The 17,891-nt window shown below is 38.0% G+C and overlaps 1 protein-coding gene across 1 annotated transcript in view; it reads right to left on the reverse strand.

Moving 5' to 3' along the window:
- The window catches only part of man1a2 (mannosidase, alpha, class 1A, member 2), a 154,113-nt gene that overhangs the window by 44,436 nt on the left and 91,786 nt on the right, over positions 1-17,891 (reverse strand). Inside the window, exon 4 of the mRNA XM_038272044.1 lies at positions 12,441-12,521. Within this exon, the coding sequence (XP_038127972.1) occupies positions 12,441-12,521 (81 nt within the window). The remainder of the gene's footprint in view (positions 1-12,440; positions 12,522-17,891) is intronic.

The following is a 17,891-nucleotide window of genomic DNA, read 5'->3' on the forward strand; positions in this document are numbered from 1 at the left end:
GGCACCAGGATAATAAAAGTGAGCATGTTTTGCCCGCAGATTTCGGCCTTTTAAGTTAATTAAGGCGTTCATAAACTTGGTTGATGTGGCGCATTGAGCAGCAAAAGTTCAATTTTTCCAACTCCAGCAGCAGCTGCGTTTGCAGCGCGTCAGATACTCAGAAGGTGAGCATGCTCCTGCTGCTTAAAATGCGCTGCGGGTTTATCTGTTTTGCTGCGCCTTGACGCACGTCAACCATTGACTTTGCATGTAAACTAGCTGCTCCTGCTGCCTTTGCAGCTTTAGGTGTGAACGTAGCATTAAGCGGGAAAATTGGTATAATCCGTTTTTTTTAACACCTTTAACTGTGACGCATCCGAACATTGGTCCACTGGCGGTATTCAAGCTCAAAAACCATCTCAGTTCAACTCATGCTGCGTGAAAATGAAAGAACCCTGATAAAACGGATTCAAACATGGGTTCTTTGTCTTAGTAAATGGCTTAACGAGGAAGAAATAGCCTCAGATTGTTTTGTAAAGGAAGCTACACATCCATTTCCTTTCCTTGTTGACCAAACTATCTTGCTTTAATCTATTGCTTGTGCTCCCTTCCTTTCCTTCTCCCTTTATTTTCCAGCTGGTCATCTCCACTTATCTCCCCCATCCATCCTCATCCATCATTGCATTCATTTATTTATTTCTATTTCATAAATTTAACCTGACTGGAATTTAGCAGTCTGATTTCCCCTCACATGTGTGGTAAGTCATTTGTTAGCAGAAAGTAAAACCCAAATGAAATTAAGATTTATCTCCTTTTTGTTACAGCCTCTTTGCTGCCTGATTCTTTGTCTGATGGCTGGCACAGCAGCAGCAGTTTGTGAGAATGCCATGGTAGCCATATAAGAGAAAGAAAAAAGATTTTGCAAAGCAGGCTTGACAGCTGCAGCGACATTAAGAGGGCTGGCCTCATTATGCGCTCCTCTCCTACCAAGAAAAAACAGTTCAAGGTTGGAGTCAGTAAAGACTAGAGAACAACCAAAAAGATTTTTTAGGTAAATGTTGATTATTTTGACTAGTCAGTCAGTCTAACTGACATAAACATATTGGTTTAACACTTAAACTCACATCTTCTAATAAATAAAATATTAACAAATACCATTTTTAAAAGCATTTAAGAACCAAGAATACATTTTTGGATCAATATTTCCTGTCATTAGCCTGGAAATGATGTATTTATATTATGGAATAATTAATATCCTATAGTATCCCATAGTAGGGTGACCAAACGTCCTCCTTAGCCAGGACATGTTTAATTTTTTACATTCCGTCGTTTTTACAAAACAAAACAGACAATAAATGTATTTTCTTCTAAATCGATGCAGTTTCTTTTATTATTAAAAAACAAATTAATTTTTTGGCTTATCTGGAGCAACCAGAGAGCGCAGAGATAGGATGGCTACCTTTAATACTGCCTGGAAAGGAGAATCTAAATTAAAAGTATCTCCATACGGGTAATATCCTGCTGAATGTTTTTATTAAAATGGAAAACAACAAAAAGCAAAACAAAAGCAAATGCTGCCATAACCGTAAGCGAATCTAATGGTGGAGCTCTGGAAGATAAGCAGTTCTAAGGGAATGATTGAGATCTGATGATGAATATGTAAATGAAGGAGGGATCATAAGAGCAAACCTTGAACAAATATTCCAAACTTCTGAAACTGGTGTCCAAACAAGCATGAGGGGCTCCTGCAGCCATTCCCAGCCTCCATCCTAAAACCAGTCACCTGATTTCTCATTAAAAGCTCTTCTAGATATGCCCGACATTTGCATGCACCTCGCCATCCTGTGCAGGTATCGCCTTCCATAAGATGAATGTTACCACATTCACCTTGTTTGGACAACCTTAAAATGGCTCAGCGTAGAAAACTGTTACAGATGTGCTACGACAGCACATTGGTAATCATAGAGAAGCTCTGTCTCCCTGCAGGATCTGTCTGCCCTCCTGCTGAGCAGCAGCGGTCTGGATGCAGTAGGGAGGAGACTGAAGGCCTGAATTTTAGGTTTACACTTTCAGCAAGGGGGTGGGTGGGGGGGCCTGATGCTCCCCCCCAGTGAGATCAAACAGCATGATGCTCGATCCAGAACAGGCTGGATCAGAGCTACGAGGCAGGCGGAGAGGAACAGCTGCACAGTTTGGAAGTTAAATCATCTGAGGAGAGCGAATACAGGAAAAGAACAGGAGGGAATAATAGAGAATCTTTAACAGAACCTCAGGTATATGTTTTTGGAACCATGGGAAAAAAAAAAGAGCAAATATTACTTTAAGTTGAAAAACTTTTGTTCTCATAACTTCCAAGTTGCCTTCAGTTTGTCGTCCAACGAGCCTCACATTACGTCTTCAGCCAACCTTTGGTCTTCAGAGACTCTTCCTCCATAATATGTTCCTTCACTATATTTACCCCCTTTGGAAGAAAAACTTATTCAAAAAAGGTTTTGAGATTAAGTTTGACATTTTCCCTTACTATATATATATTTATTAGGGGTGGAACGGTTTGCAAAATCCACGGTTCGGTTCGATTCACGGTTTCGTGGTCACGGTTTTCGGTTCGGTTTATGTTGATTGTTAGGAAAATCTATTATCTATTGTATAGTACAACACGTGTTGCACAATGCTCGCACACTGTTGCACTTTTGTCCACAACTTTCTTTCCGCCGTCATCGTAGGTCACCCTAAATGCAAAGTGGTCCCATACAGCAGACCTATAAAGTGCTGCTGGCGCGTCCCAACTCCTGTTCTTTCCCACTCGCCATTCCCACACAAAGTGTGGAGTGTAAACGCTTCGCCTATGAGAAAAAGGAGCAGCGCATGAACCAAATGCGGTTCAACCGGGACTTAGATTTCAAACTCACAGCCATCTTTGATCAACCTCTGAAAGAAACATAAAGAGATATTTTGACTATTTGGTTTGATGTATAGGTAGATGAATGGACAGAAGCAAGAAAAGCAATAGATAAAAATGGGAGAGTGGGTCAATGTTTGATGGACTAGTAGGATCTACCCATAGGCCCATAGTCCATACATCTTTGCACATCTGTAAACCTGTATGAATGTGGATCGTCTTTTTATCTCCATCTGCAGCAGAATGCCACAACAATCTGGTGGCCGCTCTCCTTTGATTTACTGCAATTTCAAGTCTCACTTTCTGAAGCCTTTTCCACATAAACACTCTAAAACCTGAATAAGGAGAGAGTCTGCCAGCAGTTTAAATGCTAATGCAGCTCAACCGTTTTCTGGGCTCAAGGAGAAAATGTCAGGGTGTGAGAACGAGAGATAGATTCGTGCGAACCTGTCATTTAGTGATTAAACACCAAAAGGGACAAAGAAAAGCATCTTGTTCAGAGATTTAATTTTGATCACAGTCCTCCTGCACAACTGTCAGGAAAAAAGGTGATAGAAATCCTGTTTTTTGGGGATATGTTCTGACCTCAGATACAAAATCCAGATGTGTGCAGGAGACATACGTCCTGTAGAGTCCAACCATTTCTCCTAACAACAGTACTCTCTACAGATCGTCAATTAAAGCATTAACAGGACGTCTGAAGGCCTTTCTGTGGGTGGCCTCCTCCTAAAGAAACAAGGCCTTCACATTAGCTGAGCTGTTGCAGATCGGGTGTCTGATGCAATGCAGCTCAGCTCAAGAATCTATATTTTATCCTATATTTATGCAACATCTTGTGGGACTTTAAAAAGATGTTTTTTTTCTCTCTGCAGAATGCATTTGAGCTTCTAGCTAATGCATGCAGAGAAATGGGAAGGAGCTGGAGCCCTTTCAGTTCCTGAGAAGTGACCCAATAGTAGCACCAAACCCAAGATCTATGAGCTACTAATCACCAGGATTCAAGAGTTGGCCATATGAACTGCATAAGAGCTTTAGGGAGGAATATTTTCTACAGAGGAATGCCAGCTTCCTATTCAAGCTGCTGGCTTGGTGTTAGATGTCCTAACTCGTGTTACACAAAGACCTGCAGTACCTGATCCATTTACTGAACTGGAACAGGAAGCTATTTACCAGGAGCTGAAAACCAAACTAAGATATTATTCTTTGGAAACATTTCTATAGACTAAAAATTCGGATGTTTGATCATAATAATGATTTAGGCATTAGGGGAGAAAAAAAGTTGAATATCAAAAGCCTGAGAACATCATCACAACAAAGAAGTACAGGAGATTAAGGATCAAAGCATAATTAGAGCAGATTTATGCAGAAACATCATCGGATCAGGAGGGAAATAAATCTCTGAGCTTGACTACATTAGATCCTAGAAGAGAAACGGGCAAAAATCCCCCCAAAAAACACGATTGGAACACCTGTGGAATATAGCTCAACTTAATTTAATTACAGAGTACTTTCTACGTATTAGCAGAGATCTGCGCAAGGAAGCGTGTTTTTTTTTTTTTTTTCTTTTTTTTTCTAAAGGAATATCTCTTCTTAAAATCTGCTTTAACAAAAATTCTATTTTTCATAAAACTGACAGAAATCAACTAAATATGAAGCTGTCAAAGGAGAAGAAATCTATGCTCCATGCAAACTGCATTATGAAGCCCGGTACGTGCAGAGCTCCTGCCAGGTGAAAATGAAGGAAGATGGTGGGGATAGAAACAGCGGTGGAGACTTCAGAGGGAGAGAAAATCAAAACTAAAGGAGAGTAAGAAAAAAAAAAAAGCTAGAGGCAGACAGAGGAGTAAACACAATCCATCAGCGCTGCTCTGCAATCTCTCCCAGACCCGATCCACTTCCCCCTGAATACTGATCTCCAGCTCTTCCTCTCTACGTGATTCTGCCATTGCTGCTGCATCTATATTTCTTTCGCCGCAGCCCTTCAGTCTTTCATCACTTTCTCTCCTGCTTGCCCCTTATTTCGTCTTTTTTTTCCTCCGGGGACTTCACGTCGGTTCTCCTCTGTTTTAAACAACGGGCCATCTCACCAGAGGAGATTCTGTTCGCCTGCTGACGCCAGCACAGCCATCATTTAGGCGTTTTTACTGCGACTGCTGGCAGCTTTCTAAAATTTCGTAGAGCCGAGTCAAACCTGTAAAATATCCGTCACGTTTAATGAGCGGACGTAGATAAAAGTTGGTACAGAGAGGACGGAGTGCAGATGGTGGCTGAAGGAGGAAAGAGGAGCCTGTGTGGGAGAAACATCCAAACTAAGTGAGCCAAGAAGCTTCTCCAGCACACAGAGCCAAAGCCAGTGCAGCCATTTCCAACATGTCTGTCTCTTTTTAATAGACTCTTTAGGATCCAGTTATACTTTTAGACATTCTGTCATGTCACAACCACACACCTAAATCTTTACAGGGATTTTAAGTGACAGAAAAACTAAGTAGGTTAACATGAGTCAAAGGAGAAAAATGAGAGTTAGTGTTTTTAAAAGGAAACATGAAAGAAGCCATAAGCAATCCCATTCAGTCTACAACAAACAGAGTGATCTGATCACACACTGGAAAAATGAACTAGAAATAAGTAAAAATATCTAAAATTTAGTGTATTTACCCTCAATTTCAGACGGTAAATGAGATGATTTGCCAAAGGAATGAGTATTTTTACTCTTAAAATAATATAGTTACATAAAATGCACTTCAAATAAGACAATGCAATTGTGTTTTCTTATTTTAAATACAAATTGTGCTGTTCTATTGTCAAAATGTCTTTAACCTTCTCAATTCAAGAATAAATGCACTTATTTTAAGAAAAAATGACTTATCTAGATTTAGATTTTTTCCAGTGCAATGTATTGCAATAATTTTTTTATGCTTTGTCATGTCTATTTTTTTTCTCATGACCTTTTTAGAGAACAAATTTGTAAAGTGTATTAAGTTGGTTAAAATGTTGGTGTTTCCATTGAGCTCTTTTAATACAATAACTTCAAAATGTGCATAAAGACATTGATGGAAACTGGACCAGTGTTTGGAGAGACGGCTTTACAAATAAACTGTGTTGGTAACAGAGTTAGTTTTTCATTGAAAAAGTTATTCAAATAAATATTTTTCACATACTGGTGACGCTGTTACATTGATGCAACCTTTTTATAAGCGAACTCTCTCCTCTGCAGGAAGCTTTTTTACTGCAGGGAGCTGAGATGAAGGCATGCGTGATGCTGATTGGCTGAGGAGCTGTGATGTAGGCGGGTGTTCAGCTCGACCAACACAGATTGAGAGGAGAAACAACGGCACAGAACCAAAACCACTGCCTGAATATTGCTGTCATTTCCTGATTATGTGCAGAAACAAAGACTTAATTTACATTGTTAGAAACTTCTCTAATCTAAAGGAGATTATCATTACCTCATCGCTAACTCAAAGCTGCCTTACCTCATCGACACAAATTTATTTATTTAGCGTTATACTGAATTTCTTGGATGGTTTCAACTAGGGGTGGGTGTTGGCATGGCTGTTGCGATACGATACACGACACGATACTTTGGTCACAATACGATATTATCGCTATATTGCAATATCTTTCCTGGTAACAAAATTGAATGTATAGATAAAAAAGCAACCTCTATATGTTCATCAGATGATATTGATCGTTCAGTTATTCTGGTATCCATGTTGCTACAGATTTGGTGCTGTGTCGAACAGCAAAAGGACTCCACAGCGCCATCTGTCAGAGTAGCGGTGCAGAGGTAGCCAATTTTTCCTGACTGTTTTAGGTAAAAATGTTTTGCTTTAAAAAAAAATCGAAACTAGGAACTAAAAGAGCAACATTGAATCAATCAGCCAAAACTCACGATATATTGCCAAAACCATTTTTTTCCACACCCCTAGTAATACCAGAAACACTGCTAACAAAATCTTGTTTATTTCTGAAATACTGTGACTCGTGGTCAATTCTAAACATTAACCATATTCCAAATTCAGAATATTTTCTATATTTGTTCATTTGCATGAAATCATTATTTTTCACCCTCATCTCTTGTTTTATTGCCAGTTGAACGCCATCAGTTTGCGGAAACATACACTAATAAAAAACACTTGCTTTATTTTTTTACTCTACTCAAAAACATGATCAAATCTACATCTTTATATTGTAACACGTTTGTCCAACCATGAACCCCAAAACAGTACAGATTAGTGTTTAATGTTCTTAATGAATTATTCAATTAATTAATTAATGAACACTTTATTTTTCATAATTGAACTTTAATATGTATTTAAAGTTATGATAACAGCAAAGTTAAATTCTTCAACATTTTAGATCATAAAAATTAACTGCATAGTTACTTTAACTACCAACTAGTCACTTTGATGGGACAGTAGCTGAGGGCTAACTTAGTTATATTTTGAAGATGTAACTAGTAACTATAGCTAGTCAATAAAGTCATGTTCACAGCATTGCTGATGACAACATGAACATGTGATCTGTTTTGTTTTAGTACATTAAATGATTACCACTCAGGCCCTGTTGGCGCCACCTTAATTGCCTCCCTGTCTGAAAATTCTGACCTAAAGAATCTTCCAATGGGTTTTTATCTACAGGTCTTTATTTTGAGCCAGTCTGTGGTTAGATGGAGGTAAGCCCAAAATACAACCACGGACTTTAAAATGTTAAAATCTGGTTGTTTGTTAACAATTAATAACGATGCACCACTTTGCTTTGATCACCAACAAAGATATAACATTCTTCATAAGAACACTCCCTCTAAAGAAGCATCTATACCAGAGGTTATGAACCACCAGACCAGGATCTGGACCGAACCGGATTTAATTCGATAACATTCTATAACATGGATGCATAAACACCTGCATTTTATCTCAGTGTTAAATTCTGTTTAAAGTAACAGATTACAATAAAAAATTTCTCCGGACCTTTACTGGTTGATGATTTTCTCTAGTCGGACTCCATAGATTTGTAATTGATTACCCCTGATCTATACCTTCAGTAACACGTCATGGCGGTTGGTCAGAACTAAATGATTGTACGCTATCGGATATTTCATCATATTTTATTGAAGTCCTACTCAGCCTGATCCGGCAGTGTGTCACCGGCCTGAGTCGGTACGCTCTCCAGGGAAAGGTGCGTTTCCAAGGACGTGTTGCCAGGGATGCTGAGAGTGGTGCTTGGCAGATTATTATTACCTCTGAGGACACGAGGCTGGCACCAGGCAGACCGCTCTAACAAGGTCAGTCTGCACAGCCTCATGTGTGAAAAACTGCAGGAGGCGGGAAGCTTTCAGGTTGCTGACTGAGCCAGAAGCCAGAGCAAGAAGGGCACATTTGGCCTTAATTGTTCTGGTAAACATTTGCTGATGGGTTTGTTAACCATTCATGGAGAATCACAACAACTCCCTGGATGTTGGAGAACTGCACCGCTGTGGGTTGAATGCCCCAGTGGGGAGGGTTAAGTGCTTTGCTCAAGGACGTGTCCAGATAGACTAAGGAATCAGTCCCTCAGGCCTCTGCTTAGACATTCATCATGGTCATTCTCTCATATTTTATTAGAAACAATCACCTCCAAACATCCTCCACCCTCCCCTCTGCTCCCTCCATCACTGTCTCCACCTCCCACGACTCGTATCCCTCAGCCGTCCCTGCTTTCCCACCACCCACAGCTGCTGTTATTACTGCAGCGAGCCGTGATGAATGTTCGGGGGAAGTGGGCGGAGCTGAACGAGGCGGAGGGATACAGCAGATTTCTGCTTTTCAGTTCACAAAACCTTTTTTTTTTTATGATAGTGACTGATTGGCCATTTGACTCCTTAGAGGGAATAGAACAGTTTTTTCTTTCACTGTCCTGAAGAAAAACACAGGAGGATTTTTACATGGTGAATTTCATCTATTCAGTTTAGATTTTTTAAACAATGAGATGTTTCTCTTCTGGGAAAATTAGTAGCAAACTCCTATGGTATAAATATGGACGATACAGTAAATATAAAAGACAGTGAACAAAATATTTAGTTTAGAGCAGGATTTTTTTTTAGAGTGAGCAGATTTATGTGTATTAACCACTGAATGGTGTTATTCCTCCATAACATCAATCTCTCTCTGGCAGAGCAAATATGGGTTTTAATTAGGGATGCAAGTTATCCATTAATTAATTAATCTTAAAGGTATTGAGGAGAATTGTCGCAAATTTTTAAAAGACCTACCGTCTCCACTTTAAAAACATACACATGCACCAGCCTGTAACCGCTCCCGAGAGGAAAAGGCCATTAATCGAGCACGCAGGAGCCCATTTCTCCTCATGCACGCTGTGTTAAAAAGTCGCTCTTCTCATAGCTCATACAAGCTTACTGTGTCTGAATGTCCGCTCCAAACCTTAAATCCCTCAATCATTATATAGAGCGGGGACTTTATAGCAAACTCACTTAACTTGACCATTTGGACAGAAGATCATCTTTGTTATTAGTAACCGCTGCAGGTTAGCGACAGAAAATCCCGTAGCTCACCACAGATATACGCCTGAAAGTGCGCACAAAAAGATAGCCAACGGGACGAGCACATAGGACGGCCTTACGTAAACATATCACCAGAATGATTGACAATTGGGAGGACCACTTATTTAGATGATCCACCAGGAAATAAAAGATCGTCCTCTATACCTTTAAGTTCAATTATCTCATCGCTTAACAAAAAATTTCAGTTTCCTCTTGTATCATATTGTATTTTGACGACCATAGGGCGCACCCTACTAAAATGCGCAGTCTCAGTTATGTGTGTCATTTCTGTATTTAACACACACATAAGGCGCACCGGATTATAGGGCGCGGGTTTTACATACCGGTACATATCCTCTACTACGTTTAAATACCTCTACTGCGTATATAAAAATAGAGCGAGGGCAAAAGTGAGTATGATTGTGCTTTATTCATGTATTACAAAGTATTAATCAAACCCATTAAAGTCATCATCCTCTGTTTCTGAATTAAACAGCTACGCTAAATCAGACATGCCAATTTCCCCTTCTTTGCTGCCAGAGTCACCCCGCCTTATGTACGCGGAAACTCAGCTGCGTCTTCTTCACCTGTCGGAGTTCGTTTTCCATCTTCCTCCACTTGCGAACCATCGATTCATTAATCTTGAATTCTCTCGCGGCTGCTCGATTTCCATGTTCCTCTGCGTAGCTGATAGCCTTCAGTTAAAACTGTGCTTCATAGGCATGTCTCTTTGCCATTTTCGGGGTTGTTAAGACAACAATGTTCTGCATAAAGCACATACCTGTTCTTTTATACACAATCCACGCCCACACGTTCCCCTTTAACGTTCTCATGGTGGTCTTAACAACGTCCGCAGTAACACATAGGGCGCACCGCACATTTTGAGGGGAAAAAAAAAGACGTTTATATGCGCCTTGTATTCGGGAAAATAAGGTAATATCTGCCTTTAACATGAAGGGCTAAATATTATTTTACAATATGCAGAGTTAAAAATTAACCCTCACATAATTATATTTTAAATATATTGTGTTCCAGCAGAATTAGATACTGACTAAATAAAATAAATATGTTTGATCAAACTTATCTATAAGATATAAAAAACAGGAACCTATTAGTTCACTAATAATCCATTAGGTTATTAAGCTAACACTACTGTTTAAACAGTAGCTTTAGGGATGCAGTTTGATCCATGTTTGCTTTGAAACTCATTCTAACCTTTATTTGCTTCCCAGCAGTAAAACTTATTGCGCCAACAGCAAACTGAGAGCTTATAGAGGAACACAGTGGCACAAAATAGATAAGAACCCCAATAAAATAATCGCACGGCTGAATCAAAGGTAACTACTGTGCCACCAAACAGGAAAGGGAAACTTTCGGGTTAGTTATATTTTTCTAGATAGAGAATAATGTTCTCCTCAATTTTTTGTTTTGCGTTCTTAAAGCAAGTTAAATATTTGTTATGCTATAAATTATCTTTTTTTTAATCCTTAACATGATAAAAGGCAGAGGCTTCAAAAACCTTAATGATTTGATCAAAATAGAATGAGGCTGTTTTAACATTAATATTGTCAAAAAAGTCATTAGTATTTTTAAAGATTTTCTTGCCAATATTTGTCTTTTAGCAAGAGAAGGTCAAAGGTCAAGCCGCACCCATGACGGCTGCATCAGGTCAGTATGATCTGGTTTGAAAGTTTGAGTAAACCTGAAAGAGTGGATTTTATTTCCCTAAACGCCAAAGTACTGAGAACAAAGGAGCACTTTTAAGGTGTAAAAACAGAAACACCCACATTTAGCACATTATTACTGTAGTGTTTACTTTAAAGCCTTTATTTCCGACAATTATTCTTTTAAAATCAAATGGAAGGTGAAAAAAAGCTTTATTTCTGATGTTTTAAGCATTTACTCCATGTGCTTTCATTTAAAAATGATTCAAAAGAACTCATATTAATTTACAACATTAAAAAATAGATCTGTTGGATTAGTTTCAGGTCCTTAAATTAAATTTGACAAGAATAGGAAAAAAAAAAAAAACAGAAATAACAAACAACAGACAAATCTCAGCTGTTTAAAACTGCTCTACATGCACGCTATGATTTTTCCTCATAAATCATACGTCATGACGGTACGGAACAAACCGTTCACTATACAACGAACCAAAAACAATTATGAATGAAAAGCTAACATGCCATCATCCTTAGGAAACAGAAGTTAGTGAGTTTTGACAGCTTTGACAATCTTTGCTTTCTTAAATTGAGTCACGTCATCAACCATTTATCTCCTGAGTGGTAAAACAGAATCAGAGTCTCTAGAAGTGCCTGAAATCATGACTGTAAAATCCGATACTGCACAACCAGCTTCTCTAAGGCTCTAAGCTCTGGGAATCATCATCATCTCACATCTAGAATGAATTTGATTTTAAAATGTTCTCTTTCTGGTTTAAAAACCGAAGGAAATCAGCACAAAATCGCACTGAGCCTGGTTCTGCTGGAGGTTTCTTCCCGTTAAAAGGGAGTTTTTCCTCTCCACTGTCGCTACAAGTATGCTTAGTGTGAGGGATTGCATTCGAGTCAATGCAATCAACTGGTTTTCCTTAGATAGAAAATGTTGAATCAATTTGACTGTATGATCTGGTTGAACTTTAAAGTGCTTTGAGATGACATGTGTTGTGTTACCCCTATATAAATAAACTAAATTGAATTGAAAACAAAAATTAGCTCATGTTTAAATACTGGAAACGATATGCAGGTTTCAAAATTTGATATATTTTAATTTAATTTGAAGTAGTGTAGTATGTGAATTTTATTTTGCATAAAAGCTCAACCAGGGTCAGAAGTAGAAAATGATCATTAACTTTATATGCAGCACATCAGTGACATGCTTTGTTCTGGTTTGTTTGTATGATTCCTCTCAAAGAAAGCTCAAAATAACTGTATACATTTCCAAAAGTTAATAATATCCAATACCTAACAAATTAAGTTCAATAAATTACTTTAAAAGTAGTTTTTATAAAGGGTAAACACTTACTTCCTGTCCAGATAGGTAATAGGCTGCCAGGAGGCCCCCAATGAACCGGATGTTGACCTCAAACACTGAAACCTCGGCATTCTGGGAGAAAAAAAGGAAACAGCAATCAAAAACTTGGTGATTCAAATATTCAGACTTTGGACAAACCTGATGGTAGTTTTGTTTCTTCACAAACCAATGTTTCTATAATATGGATCTATCTTAATCAACATCCAGCAAATACAGAATCTTTTCCATTTTTAAAAATCACATAGCAATGAATAAATAAAAAGAAAAACCCAACTTATTCCATTTTAATTATGCAGGAAAATTCATTAATGAGTATAATTTTCAGCGCAGTGGAATAAACTCTAACAAAAAGGTACAAATAAAGATGTAGCAATAGCATCAAACTATTCCCCCAAAATACATTAACAACCATTGAAAGAGATGGAAAACCTTGTTAAACATCAACAATGGTAATTAAATCCATCTTAATGTGGGTAAAACGTCCCGTAGTCATGCTGGGAAAGAAAAACAACAATAGCACAAAAATATATCACAATTATTTGTGCTATCATTGTTTTTATCAGACAAGGTAATAAAATGACCCTCAGCACTGAGTCTTTGTGTCTATAAATAGACACACATAATCATAAGATGCTACAGTACGGTTACTGTTGTTCAATAAAAGTATGTTTTAAGATCATTTGAGGTGAGAATATTATGCCTTAAAGTGTCTCTATATGGCCAATTTACTGATTTAATGCGTAATAAATAAATAAAAATGTCCTAAGTTAAGAGGACCGCGACAACCAGTTGACCTCCGAGGCTAACGGCAGACAGGGCTAACAGCAGCCGGTCTGCAGCAGCCCTCTCTGCATAGCCGTACGTGAAGGACCGCTGGCTCTGTTGGCAAGTTTTTTGTTTTGTTTGGCAAAATGTTCATTTGATTTGTGTTTATCTGAATGTGTTCATTATTATTCCCCCACTAAATGAAAAAAGTTAGAATTTATTATTATCTAGAGACTATTGATAACAGGAAGAGAAATGAAGCTCCAGACGAGCTGAGCGTTATGCTGCGTGTTCCGTTCTCCCTGAGTCCACACTTTCCTGTGTTCTTCTCTAGAACATACTTGGCGAGGATACGAGTCCGTACTCGCATTCTTGTGAATTGAGAAACGGACTAGTATTAGAAATGGATCTTCATCTTCATTTTACAGGCCATATGGTACGCCTTGTTGTAATGTATATTTTAATACCACAAATAGTGAAAGGAATTATGGAAAAATTGATGGACTGTTCGCACTTCTATAGAATAGTTTTTCAAAGCAATAGCAAAAAATACTGCGGCTTTGTAAAAAAAAATTATAATAATAATAATAAAATAAATAAAAAAATTTATAAAAAAGTAAATAAATAAAGCCAAAATTTTATAACTTTCAACCAATTCAATGGTTGAATAAACTAAACAGTTGGATTAAAAACAAATATATGTGTCTCTGTGCTAATAATTATATATTCAATACCTGAATTTTTGAATTGGAAAGGTGGTTTATTTTGTCTATATATGTATATATGATTTGCCTTTAAAATTTAGATTAATTCTAATTAATTAATCATAGACCCTATAACTAACTTGGTTAAAAATGTTAATTGTTTCCCACAGCCATTTATAAAATCTAAAAATACAGGAATCTTTTAGGTTACTGACCTATAAACAGATCAAGATGTGAACAAATTATGATTTCCAATGTACAGTAGGCTCTCCTCCGAGGAATCTTCGGGAAAAAATATATATATATATTCAGTTCTGGGCGGTTTCCCACATAGTTCTAACAATTGAGATAAAAATGCTGAGGGGCCAGCAACTTCAAAGTACTAACTCAGGTTAAAGCAGGAAACGGGGGCGGGGGCGGCGGTGGGGGGGCATTTATTTATTTGTTATATTTATTTTGGTCACTTTTCTGGTCACTTTAGTTTATTCTTTGTCAGTATTTAATAACATAACTCAGGTCTCTTACTTATTTTTCTTTAAAACAATTCTGTTATGGTTAAAAAAGTTGGTTAAAGATTTAATTTGAAGTCTGTGTTTGTGTTTTTTATTAAAATTAAATCATTTAGCAATATTATAAAAAGTCCAGGCAGAGCTGCACATAAAATATGATTTCAAATCTTTTCAATAATTATCGATATTGATCAATATGCATTTTTTTTTATCGATAAGCTTTTTTTTTTATATCGCCCAGCCCTACTCCGATATGCTGTCAAGTCGTTTCAATGGACGCCAACTGTGATACGTCTCTTTTTTAGCAGAATCCAGCATTTAGTAAAAGGCCAGACTTTGTGTTGCTAGCAGCAGATTTGAACCAGTGGTTAAATTGGCCTTTTAAGGCGATAATCCATGTTTATATCTGTATTTATATTCACATGCAGAACTATATCAAGGCGATTCTGCGTCCTTGTCGTCATTAAACAGTTTTTTGAGCTTCTGAATCCCAGCTGCAACTGATATAAACTGACTGGATGCCATGTTACAGACAGGAGCTCTACTTTACGTGACTGAAATCTATCCTCTCTGCTAATCCTGCAGCTTTCTGTTGTGGTCTGGGATGCAAGGTTCTTTGAGAGTAACCTTAATATCAATGTACACAATGTCAAGAGCATTGATTGCTTGCAGCACTAGGAAAGACATCATTCGAATACCAGGGATTCTCCCTCTGCCTGTTGAAATTAGTGTCATAGACTCCGACCGTCCTTGAGGTCTACACCAGATACAGAAAATATTTAAGAAGGTTAAGCTTTAGCTTAGTGTGACTGCAGTGTCAAATTGACTGAAAAGAAAATAAACGAATCAGAATATTATTACAATATGCCAATACAGCATTGCAGTTGCATGTTTTATATGATCATGGGGGCCTAGATTAAATACATTTACTAAGCTGCACTATTTGTGCATCTCAATGTATAAAACAAAGACAACCTCATCGGTTTGGGTCAGATTTGTTGGCATACTGTAGCGTAACCTTACACCCCGGCCGCCCCACGATGGCAGCCCACTGCTCCCCGAGGGTATGGGTTAAATGCAGAGGTCAATTTCTCCAATGTGAGATCAATAAATTATTCAATTCAATTATTTTATTTATTTATTTTTTTATGAGTTTCACCTATAGTCTCAATTAGCTCAGTTTGAAGGAAATGCAGTTTCAACCTATTGCTTTAGAAATCTGTGCTATTCTGTAATGCTGCTCTAAAACTGATCAGTGTCACTTTCTGTTCCCTAATCATTGGTTTCTGGGGCTTTTTGCTCACCGAGCCCGACATAAATTCAAAAGCTCAGATGTGCGTCTTTCTTTTTCCCCCAACGATCTTCACAGATAGACATTGCTTCTGCTGTTAAAACACTTTACAATAAACCTCTCCATCCAAAGAGGGAGATTTTCTTGTTAAGCCCAATCCCAATTTCAGTCAGAATAATTTCCTTATCAGCGGTTCTTGAATGGATATCTGTCCTTTGAACCACTTGCCTCTATTCTCATGATCCAGGAGCCGTTTGAGGCAGGGCTGATTGTGGCTTTTGTCTGGAAAAGACCTGAATCACTCCTAAAACAAAGGAGACCTTTTGCCTTTGATGCTCTATGAAGAAATACCCAATTACAAAAGAGAGAGGAATTAACTATTTGAAAGTACCCACAGTAGTAACTGAAGCTATCATTACATTTCTGTCAATCCAAATGTAATCATTTAGCAATACTTTTACTCGTGAGTTATAAAGAAAGAAAAAAGTGGGAAGAAAAGTTGCAAAAATATGCAAACTGCATTCAGCATGTTAGGCCTTGGATAAAATTTCATAAGTTCAAATCGTGTCATAAGGTCAGACTTCTGCCAAAAGTGCACGCATAAACATTAGAAAGAGCGGTTTTATTTAAAATGCACATCAACTATTCTCAACATGCATTTTGAAGTTTCATGATTGCCGATTCAGTTAAAGACCGCAGTATGTGAAATACCTCGGTTCATGCTTGATCTCTTCTCTGTTGGTTTGATTTTTAGGAGACACTAGATCAATTCAATTCAGTTTATTTATATAGCACCAATTCATAATACATGTCACCTCAAGGTACTTTACAGTTCACCAGATCATCCAGTCAATTGATTCAAAGTTTTCTATCCAAAGAAAACCAGTTGATTGGATCATCTCATTGACTGGAAGGCAATCCCTCACACCAGTGTGTCCTTCTTAGTGTGATCCTATCTAATCGTATGTGGACCCGTTTCTGTGTTAAATTTATTCGCTTTGAGGGTGGATTAGGTAAACTGCCTGTGATTGGCTACTTTTCAGGAAATTAAACAACTGAATAACTGTTTTCTTCCGAGTTGCAGTTAGTAACGTTAGCAAAGCATCTTCAGGGTAATCGCTGTCCTCTTAAAGAATAAAGTTGGTTAAACGAAAACATTATTGAATAACCTGCAGATTGAGAGCAAATAGTTTATCAGTCATGAATGTTTTCTGATGGCAGTGACGTTATGTTCTAAAATGATCAATATTAAACTCGGAACTTTGTATGAGCTAAGCTAACGATAGCTTAACTGTTTATATTGAGGAAAGTGAAGCTTGAATTAGTTCTTGTTCATAGCTGAACACAGAAATTTATGTTTACTAAGGATGAACGATTTTGCCAAAAATCAAAACTGCGATCAATTTCAACCAAAATGCAACTGTGATTTTTGGGATTCCCCACCACACTAAGCACAAATATGTAAAAGTTTCACTTAAGGGTTTCGGTTTTTCATGACCTTGTTGTAGGACTTTACTGTAAACTTTGTGTGAAAAAATTCCTACAACTGTCTCTTCCCTCCTGTGCAGTGGCAGAACAATTTTAAGCATAGTACCGTCACCTAAAAGGCTGGAGAGAGAACTTCACATACCTTATTTATCTTAGTCTTATTAAAGGTATAGAGGACGATCTTTTATTTCCGTGTGGATCATCTAAATAAGTGGTCCTCCTAATTGTCAGTCATTCTGGTGAAATGTTTACATAAAGCCGTCCTACGTGCTCGCCCCGTTAGCTACATTTTTCTTTGCATGTGCACTTTCAGGCGTATGTCTGTGGTGAGCTACGGTTTTAGACATTGAAGCTCTTCTTCTCACCACAGTTCTTTGAAAATGGCCGAGGGTCGTAAGAGAAAAAGTGTCTACGAAGTGTATGAGAAGACGAGGGATATATCTGCCTCAGAAGACTCTCTCTCGATCTGCTGCATCGGCCGATGAAACTCTTCAGCTTTAGGCAGGTGATTAATGGGATTGTTAGGAGAGTCTATATATCCCAGAATGCTTTGCGCTGAGAGCTCTCTTCGCAAAACACTATGGGATTTGCTATCAAAGCGGCCTGGTGTCGCTATCTGAAAGTGGCGACTGATAAAAATGGCGCAGGCACCGCGCAGTGGAGGAGGAGGAATTATGTGACCAAC

Source organism: Cyprinodon tularosa, unplaced genomic scaffold (assembly GCF_016077235.1).
Source record: "Cyprinodon tularosa strain WSP-4 unplaced genomic scaffold, ASM1607723v1 ctg815, whole genome shotgun sequence".
NCBI lineage: Eukaryota > Metazoa > Chordata > Actinopteri > Cyprinodontiformes > Cyprinodontidae > Cyprinodon > Cyprinodon tularosa.